The sequence below is a fragment of the Sander lucioperca genome, chromosome 6 (genome assembly GCF_008315115.2).
Source record: "Sander lucioperca isolate FBNREF2018 chromosome 6, SLUC_FBN_1.2, whole genome shotgun sequence".
Classification (NCBI taxonomy): Eukaryota; Metazoa; Chordata; class Actinopteri; order Perciformes; family Percidae; genus Sander; species Sander lucioperca.
This window is the reverse complement of record NC_050178.1, coordinates 30,376,784-30,387,008: the sequence shown is the minus strand read 5'-3', so window position 1 is coordinate 30,387,008 and position 10,225 is coordinate 30,376,784. Positions and strand designations below refer to the sequence as shown.

The following is a 10,225-nucleotide window of genomic DNA, read 5'->3' as shown; positions in this document are numbered from 1 at the left end:
CACATAAAGAGGAGCACATGTCTGTTTTAAATATTTATGAATGCTCAAAAATTTAATTAATTGGCAACATTAGCCCACCTCAAGGAACTATTCTGGCTCCACTTCTTCACAATTTGCATCTCAGACTTTCCTTAACTCTGACCTTACCTTAACTCTGGTTCCTGCCACCTCCAATTTTTTTCCGATGACTTCTCCATTGTTGGGTAGCTTTGCCTACAATATTCCAGGGAATCTCTTTCTTACAATATTCCAGAGTATCCCTTTCCTACAATATATTTGGGTAACCCTTTCCTACAATATCCAAGGGTAGCCCTTTCTAATAATATTTAAGGATAGGTCTTTCCTACAAAATTTGAGGATAGCCCTTCTACAATATTCAACTAAACCAACTTTATTGTAGCCCTTATATACAGTATTCTACTGCGACACTCCTCACAGTACATACTACCTCACTTTCACACAATATTTCATGGTCCCACATTCACAGAATATTCCAGATATGTTATATTTTAACTTCTCCACTACATTCCAACTACATTCAAACTTCTTTAGAGTATGAACATATGTATCTGCTGCATCAGCCTGCTGCAGTATACATATCCAGCACAAATCAACACTGGACAAACTGGAATGAGACACACCCCTGTGTTACATGTGAAGCAACATTTAGCAGAAAGGGTGTGACAGAGCTCCACCCCTCACCTGACTCACCTCAGACAAACAAGGAAACAGTTTGTTCATCCTTGTTTACGAGTGCCACACAGGAAAAAGGACAGATTCACCTTCAGATCAAACTAACAACTTCCTCTGAGTGAGTTCAGCTACAGGAGAGAAACGTGGAAAACTACAACACTGCTGCTTCAACCTGCTGACTCTCCACACGCTGAAGGTGAGTTGGACTAAAAACTGTGAAGTTAGTAGAGGAGGGAGAGGAGCCATGACTGACTAGACTTTCTGTCTGCTGTGTTTTCAGCTTCACCCAGAGACAAAATGACTTCCAGATCAGAGAAGGATCTCTGCTGTCCGATCTGTCATGAAGTCTTTAGAGATCCTGTTGTTCTGTCATGTAGCCACAGCTTCTGTAAAGAATGTCTGCAGAGCTGGTGGACAGAGAAACCAACACGGGAGTGTCCAGTTTGTAAGAAAAGATCTTCAAAGGGAGAACCACCTGTCAGTCTGGTGTTGAAGAACCTGTGTGAGGTCTTCTTATTGAAGAGAGATCAGAGAGTTTCAGAGGCTCTCTGCAGTCTGCACTCTGAGAAACTCAAACTCTTCTGTCTGGACCATCAGCAGCCAGTTTGTGTCGTCTGCAGAGATTCAGAAAAACACTCCAGCCACAGATTCAGACCCATCGATGAAGCTGCACGACAACACAAGAAGAAACTTCAGGAAACTCTGGAGCCCTTAAAGGAGAAGTTAAAGGTTTTTGAACAAGTTAAAATGAAGTTTGCTCAAACAGCAAAACACATGAAGGTTCAGGCCCGACGCACAGAGACACAGATTAAGGATCAGTTTAAGAAGCTTCACCAGTTTCTAGAAGAGGAAGAGGAGGCCAGGATGGCTGCACTGAGGGAGGAAGAGGAGCAGAAGAGTCAGAGGATGAAGGAGAAGATGGAGGCTCTGAGCAGAGAGATAGCAGCTCTTTCAGACACAGTCAGAGCCACAGAGGAGGATCTGAGAGCTGAAGACGTCTCATTCCTGATCAACTACAAGGCTGCAGTAGAAAGAGTCCAGCAGCGCCCCCTGCTGGATGATCCACAGCGGCTCCCAGGAGCTCTGATAGACGAGGCCAAACACCTGGGCATCCTGAGCTTCAACATCTGGAACAAGATGAAGGACATGGTCTCCTACACTCCGGTGATTCTGGACCCAAACACTGCTCATCCAAGACTCATCCTGTCTGAAGATCTGACCAGTGTGAGACGAGGAGGAGATAAACAGGAACTTCCTGATAATCCAGAGAGGTTTAATAAATATGGTACTGCCCTGGGCTCTGAGGGCTTTAACTCAGAGACTCACAGCTGGGATGTCGAGGTTGGAGACAGTACAGCCTGGTTTCTGGGTGTGTTGGCCGAGTCTGTCCAGAGGAAGGGACGCATACGGTCTGGATTATGGACAATAGGGTTCTACAAAGGTAAATACTCAGCATGGTCACCGCCAGATCCATCCACTGTTCTCATAGTGCAAAAGAAACTCCAGAGGATCAGAGTGACTCTGGACTGGAACAGAGGAAAGCTGTCATTCTCTAATCTTGATACTAACACACACATACACACCTTCACACACACTTTCACTGAGAGGATGTTTCCATACTTTTACACTGAGAAAGAACTGACGATATTACCACTAAAGGTCTGTGTGATCAAACTAAATACTGTATTAGAGCAGTTGCTCTAATACAGTATTTAGTTTGAAGGTGGAGATGATTACACATTCACATTTATACTATTTGCTTCCTAAAAAAATAATTTCTATCCATCCATCTACGCCAAGCACTGTTTCCATTATTTGACACGTTGAATTAAGTCCCACTGAAGATATTACCACTGAAGGTCTGTTTAACAGTTGATATAAAGATATAATTCTGTCATTTATTGTTTTTATTTTCTCTGTATTTGACAGTAAGCTATTTTTTCTATTATCAACCTTTTCGTAAAATTATTTAGTTTAGCTTGTGATCATTAGGTTTTGTTTTTTATTTTCTTATATTGATACTGTTTAACTTTAAATTGTTGTTCATGTTTTGTTATTGTGTGGAGCCTTGAAGACCAGCAAACACTTTGTGGAAGCTGATTTGATTCAAATAAAAAGCAATCAATATGTCAATGATGCATGTTTGAGTGGCCTACCTTGTTCAGATTTACCAATCTTTATTTTAAATTGTAGTTCAGATTATAAAGATGTCCGTACCCTTCCTCTTCCTTTGTGTTGGCGTTCTAACCTCTGGTTGATTTGTGAGGACTATGGTTAACTGCTCCTCAGATCTCTGCAGAGTAAATCCAGACAGCTAGCTAGACTATCTGTCCAATCTGAGTTTTCTGTTGCACGACTAAAACTACTTTTGAACGTACACGTTCCACCAAAACAAGTTCCTTCCTGAGACTGTTTAGCAGAGGCACCGTGGCTCCGTCCGGTGCTTAGCACCACCCAAGAGGATTGTGATTGGTTTAAAGAAATGCCAATAAACCAGAGCACATTTTACTCCCATCCAGGAATGCCATGTGGACTAGCCAGACCTTCCTCCGCAGCGCTGTGGAGGAAGGTCTGGCAAAGCGAGACTAAGTCAGAGGAGGACTTGTTCCATTTAAGGTGGACATCTCAGGGTGGGTAGGGGAAGTCAGAGGATCACCAAAGTAATTCAACATGTCTTCATACCTAAATTATGAGGGTTTGTTTAGGCCATATATCAACAATGCATGCACATACTCCACTTGTTCTTGCGAACACAGATAAAAAGCATGCACTTACACCACTTTTTTTTGCACACACTACTTTTTCTCCCATAAACTTGTTTGTGGGTGAGCTGAAGTTGTCTGAATGCAAGCTAAAAAGTTGTCTGTGTGTGAGCTAATTTGCCAATGAAGGCCTACCTTTAGCTTAGTTGGTAAAGCTGCCGTTCACCAATTGGAAGGTGGGCAGTTCGATCCCAGGCCCACTGAACCCCATATTCCTCCTGATGCTGTCCCATCCATGTGTGGGAAGATAAAGCATCAGCTACATGTAATGTAAGCTAATTTCCCAAAATATTTCATTGTCCCACATTCACAGAATATTGCTGGGATTTGTTATATTTTAACTCCTCCAATACATTCATACTATAAACATAAACATATCGGTTGCATCAGCCTGCATCAACACTGTGGGATGGGATGTACCTCTATGTTGCATGTGAAGGCACAACATTTAGCAGAAAAGGTGTGACAGAGCTCCACCCCTTACCTGATATACCTGAGACAAACGAGGAAACAGTTTGTTCTTCAACCTCACTATAGAGAGAGACAGACTGAAAAACAGAGGATCAGATTCACCTTCAGATCAAACTAACAACTTCCTCTGAGTGAGTTCAGCTACAGGAGAGAAACGTGGAAAACTACAACACTGCTGCTTCAACCTGCTGACTCTCCACACACTGAAGTTAGTAGAGAAGGGACGGGATTCACTCAGAGACTAAATGGCTTCCAGATCAGAGGAGGATCTCTGCTGTCCGGTCTGTCATGACGTTTTTAGAGATCCTGTTCTTCTGTCATGTAGCCACAGCTTCTGTAGAGACTGTCTGAAGAGCTGGTGGACAGAGAAACCAACACGGGAGTGTCCAGTTTGTAAGAAAAAGTCTTTGTCTGAACCCCATGTTAGTCTGGTGTTAAAGAACCTGTGTGAGTCCTTCTTACAGCAGAGAGATCAGAGAGTTTCAGAGGCTCTCTGCAGTCTGCACTCTGAGAAACTCAAACTCTTCTGTCTGGACCATCAGCAGCCAGTTTGTCTCGTCTGCAGAGATTCAGAAAAACACTCCAACCACAGATTCAGACCCATCGATGAAGCTGCACGACAACACAAGAAGAAACTTCAGGAAACTCTGGAGTCCTTAAAGGAGAAGTTATGGGATTTTGAACACGTTAAAGTGGAGTGTGATCAAATAGCAAAACACCTGAAGGTCCAGGCCCGTCGCACAGAGAGAAAGATTAAGGAGCAGTTTAAGAAGCTTCACCAGTTTCTAGAAGAGGAAGAGGAGGCCAGGTTGGCTGCGCTGAGGGAGGAGGAGGAGCAGAAGAGTCAGAGGATGAAGGAGAAGATGGAGGCTCTGAGCAGAGAGATAGCAGCTCTTTCAGACACAGTCAGAGCCACAGAGGAGGATCTGAGAGTTGAAGACATCTCATTCCTGATCAACTACAAGGCTGCAGTGGAAAGAGTCCAGCAGCGCCCCCTGCTGGATGATCCACAGCTGCTCTCAGGAGCTCTGATAGATGAGGCCAAACACCTGGGCAACCTGAGCTTCAACATCTGGAACAAGATGAAGGACATGGTCTCCTACACTCTGGTGATTCTGGACCCAAACACTGCTCATCCAAGACTCATCCTGTCTGAAGATCTAACCAGTGTGATACCAGGAGAGAAACAGCAACTTCCTGATAATCCAGAGAGGTTTGACTATTGTTTGCTGGGCTCTGAGGGCTTTAACTCAGGGACTCACAGCTGGGATGTCGAGGTTGGAGACGGTTCAATCTGGGCTCTGGGTGTGTTCGCAGAGTGTGTCCAGAGGAAGGGACTGATAACGTCTGGATTTTGTTGTATAGAGTTTGATAAAGGTAAATATGCAGCACGGTCTGCATTAGATATGTGCACTGATCTTGTAGTGCAGAAGAAGCTCCAGAGGATCAGAGTGACTCTGGACTGGAACGGAGGAAAGCTGTCATTCTCTGATCCTGATACTAACACACACATACACACCTTCACACACACTTTCACTGAGAGAATGTTTCCATTCATTGGCACTGTGGATAAACTGAAGATATTACCACTGAAGGTCTGTGTGACAGTGCAACAGAGCAGTTAGGGCTGAACGATATGACCTAAAATCAAAATCACGGTTATTTTAAGATTTTACCTTGAGTACAACTAACAAATGATTACTATTATTTTTGCCCTCATAGTAAAATACATTTAGAATTAGGGCTGTCAAAATAATGCGTTAATTTCGATTAATTAATCTGAGAAAACATAACGCGTTAAAAAAAATAACGCAGATTAATCCATTCCATATTGACGTTTGACCTGGAGCCGTTCTAGCCACCATTGGACTGTAAAATGAAGGAGGGAGACGAGAATGTGCTGCCTGGATCATTAACTGGAACATTTACTTGTAAAAATCTTCTTCCTGCCAACCCTGACTACCGAAATCTGGAGCCACTGATATGTCTGCTCTTCTCTCTGGTGCTCTGAAACAGACGATACAGGAAACACAAACACCGCTGCACGTGATGCTAGTTAACACTATACTCAACAGCAGCTAACATTAGTCTACCGCTAGCTAGTTAACACTATACTCAACAGCAGCTAACATTAGTCTACCGCTAGCTAGTTAACACTATACTCAACAGCAGCTAACGTTAGTCTACCGCTAGCTAGTTAACACTATACTCAACAGCAGCTAACGTTAGTCTACCGCTAGCTAGTTAACACTATACTCAACAGCAGCTAACATTAGCCTACCGCTAGCTAGTTAACACTATACTCGACAGCAGCTAACGTTAGCCTACCGCTAGCTAGTAGCTGGATTAAAAACGGTTACAATGCTGACGGCTAACGCTGAACGGTGTAAAGTGTGACTGTGTTTTACTGTAGAGGATTCAACACCGGGATGTAACAATCTGCAGCTGCCGTCGGAAAGACAACACAGACGGTGTGTTCAATGAAACTGGTAAACTACAGCCTCGTGGTGCATTTGAAGTTATTGTAAATGTCCTTTTCCCATCTGGTGGTTGTTTTTGTCATTCAACAGCAATTTACTAGTGAAATAAGTTATTGTTATAGTTATACATTATTATTAAATCATTTAATTTTGACCATATGGCCTTAGCAATAAACAAGCCGTTCTTTAATGTCACCGACTGTTGTTTAGTACCCTTTTTTTTCTTTTCTTTTTTTACTTTCTTAAAAAGTATCGGTTCAGGCACCGTTAATTATGTATGCGATTAATTTCGATTAATTAATCACAGAGTATATAATTAATTAGATAAAAAATTTTAATCAATTGACAGCCCTATTTAGAATATGTCCATGTCAAAAGTAAAATACAAGTCTTTCACCCAGGAGTACTACGCTGTTTTAACCAAAACCACAGTCTTATTCCTAATCTTATCTAGTCGTTTTGGTGTCTAAAAGGAACTGTTGTTTTTCTGGGCTATACTCAACTCTAACTGATTAATGGCCCAGCCCTAAAGCAGTTAGAGATAAAGAGGATGATTAAATTCACGTTTTTTCTTAAAAGAAAAAGTTAAAGAATATAACTACTTAATCAGCAACTGTCCTCCTGCTGTCTTATTATAACAAAGATATGTTTGTTTTCACGTACTGTTTTTATTTTCATTTTTCTTTTTAGTTTGACAGTTTGACAATACAGTTTGCATATTGTTTCTATATTTTCAAATATTTCATGTAGTTTCTGATCTTTAGGTTTGGTTCTTTTCTTTTAAATTAATACTGTTTCACTTTTAATTGTCGTTCTTTTTTTCCACCGGGTGCGTCTGTGCTGTCTTCTGGAGGTGCCACGACCCCTGCGAGCAATCACAGCCATTTAGGTCAATGTTTGATATTCTTCCAGCCGCGATACAGCGCGAAGCATGCATGGCGGCTCTCCGCTCCGCTATAGATATGGGCCAGGTCTATTTTCACGTAACACGTTTGAACAGCCGGCAGGAAGAACGTGGTACAGACGCGCATGGTGGAAAATAGGAGTTATTATTATGACGTGTGGAGTAATGAAGGACAGTACACACTTTGTGGAAGCTGATTTGATAAAAAAAAAGTAATCAATGTTTCAAAAAATCCGTGTTTGAGTGGCTTTTTATTGTTCAGATTTAACTACCTTTATTTTAAATTGTAGTCCAGATTATAAAGTTTCCAAACATTAAAATCAATGTTTAATTTCTTTATATGAAAAGCGTACAAAAGCATGTTTTAAATTATCCAAGATATATAAACCCATTTTCCTTTTAGATGTAATAAAGTATAGATGATTCTGTCTGTAAAAGTATTTCATTCAGTTAAACCTGGTAGTCGTTTAGTCAGAGTAAGAGTGGCTCTGTTTAGGGTGGATGTCTTAGGTTGGATCAGGGAAGTCAGAGGATCACCAAAGTAATTCAACACGTCATGGAATACCTTAACGACACACTAGGTCGATTGCCAAGGATTCCCCAAACGAAATATATGTTAACAAATGAAACAGCCGCACTGTGACCGTTTTAAACATGTGACCGATCTATTTAACATGCCAGTTGTATTTTTAAACACGTAGTGATGTTGTGAAACAGAACTAGTTTAGTTTAGGCAACACAATCATTGGTAAGGGTTGGGAAAAGATCATGAATTGGCTTAAAATGAGTCACATAATTAACTACGTTGAGTCACGGACTCAGAGAGCCGTGGCAACTCTTCAACTATCGCAAACTTGAGCTTATAGAAAGTAAATTTCATTGTGCTGCCCTCACTGATCTACATATTCACTCTACCAGTTTATTTTTGCAGACAGTTTGAAGGTTTATTGACGCTCAGGAACAACTCTCTTAGTATTCAGAGAGACGGCAGCCTTCAGCTGACGCTGTGAGGTGGAATCATCCTCAGTAAATCCATTTCTTGAAATTGAAAACAGGAAGTATTGTTATTGCAGTCAGAGAGCAGAGCATTAACACACTGGGTGGATGTTGGTCTGATGAAATAAAGGCTTTGTTGTGTGTAAGCTTGTTACCTGCCTGCTGGCTTTGATCCCTCCACAGGGAAATATTCTGATCCATCACTGCAAACTGCAGCTCTCTGAGCTCCTCAGTTATTTATACAGTAGGTTTCTGTTACTATATTCAATGACATCCTGTCTTTTGACTCACAGCAGTGCTTTCAGTTTGTTTTCTGCCTGTTCTGTATGTTTTTAAGGTTGGGCTTTTAATTTCATCACAACAGAAAAATTGTCAAATCTTTCAGTGAGGTTTTTGTTGTATCACATCTCAACCTTTCTCCTAAAAGTTACGTTCCAATACATCATGACGGCATTCTTAATTATGTTTCAAGTAGTGTCACATTGATATAGACTACCTTTCAAAGGAAATGTATTTTCTCCTGGATTTACAGTCACTGTTTTAATTAAGTATCTCACAAAAGTGAGTACACCCCTCACATTTTAGCAAATATTTCATTATATCTTTTAATGGGACAACACTGAAGAAATTACACTTTGCTACAATGTAAAGTATGAAGTGTACAGCTTGTATAACAGTGTAAATGTGCTGTCCCCTCAAAATAACTCAACATACAGCCATTAATGTCTAAACCGCTGGCAACTAAAGTCAGTACACCCCTATGTTAAATTCCCATAGAGGCAGGCAGATTTTTATTTTGAAAGGCCAGTTATTTCATGGATCCAGGATACTATGCATCCTGATAAAGTTCCCTTGGCCTTTGGAATTAAAATAGCCCCACATCATCACATACCCTTCACCATACCTAGAGATTGGCATGGGGTACTTTCCATAAGATCATCTCTCAATGCAAATCAAACCAGCTATTAGGCTAACTGACATAAAACCATGTTAATCTCTAGGTATGGTGAAGGGCATGTGATAATGTGGTTCTATTTTAATTCCAAAGGCCAAGGGAACTTTATCAGGATGCATAGTATCCTGGATCCATGAAATAACTGGCCTTTCAAAATAAAAATCTGCCTGCCTCTATGGGAATTTAACATAGGGGTGTACTGACTTTAGTTGCCAGCGGTTTAGATATTTAGATATTAATGGCTGTGTGTTGAGTTATTTTGAGGGGACAGCACATTTACACTGTTATACAAGCTGTACACTTAATACTTTACATTGCATAGCAAAGTGTAATTTCTTCAGTGTCGTCCCATTAAAAGATATAATGAAATATTTACAAAAATGTGAGGGGTGTACTCACTTTTGTTAGATACTGTATTGTGAATTGAAATGAAGTAGTGGGTTAGGTTTAGAAAAAGATCATGGTTTGGGTTTATGTAAGTACATTACGTAAATTAACTTATGTATGTAATTTGAAATAACAACATTGGCTTGGATTTACACGGGACACGAACAGCGGTTTCCTGGGTGAAATGTATTTGTTAGGATAAGATTTGATTTGGATTCAAATTGGGATTGACCCATCCAAAACGTATACGTGATACCTCAAAAAATGTAATCCAGGAGCAAATATGTTTTCCTCGAAATGTGATTGACAATGCAGTTTCGTTGTATGGGCACGTAATTTTGAGAAGACCAGGCTGTCTGATTTTTTTAGCAGCAGTTTGATGTCTGATTCTCTGTTTAACAGTGAACATCTCAGGCTGTGTAGCAGCATTGACAGTGTTGAAGTTGAGAATGTTAGCATGCTGGTGTTAGTATATGTTTCTCTTTCTCTTTCTTTGTGTTGGCTTTCTAAACTCCGGTGGATTTACATATGAGGACTATGGTTACAAACTACAGTTGTGATTTCAGACTCAAACACT

General features: G+C 40.7%; 2 protein-coding genes across 2 annotated transcripts in view; both read left to right on the top strand.

Moving 5' to 3' along the window:
• LOC116039958 overlaps positions 1-10,225 on the top strand; it is a 54,563-nt gene that overhangs the window by 22,460 nt on the left and 21,878 nt on the right. The gene's annotated exons all lie outside the window — the stretch shown is intronic.
• LOC116039959 (zinc-binding protein A33-like) lies at positions 707-5,659 on the top strand. The gene is made up of 3 exons (XM_036002532.1): positions 707-889; positions 974-1,170; positions 4,349-5,659. Exons 2-3 carry the CDS (start codon positions 991-993, stop codon positions 5,549-5,551), a joined length of 1,383 nt encoding a protein of 460 aa, XP_035858425.1. The 5' UTR covers positions 707-889; positions 974-990; the 3' UTR covers positions 5,552-5,659.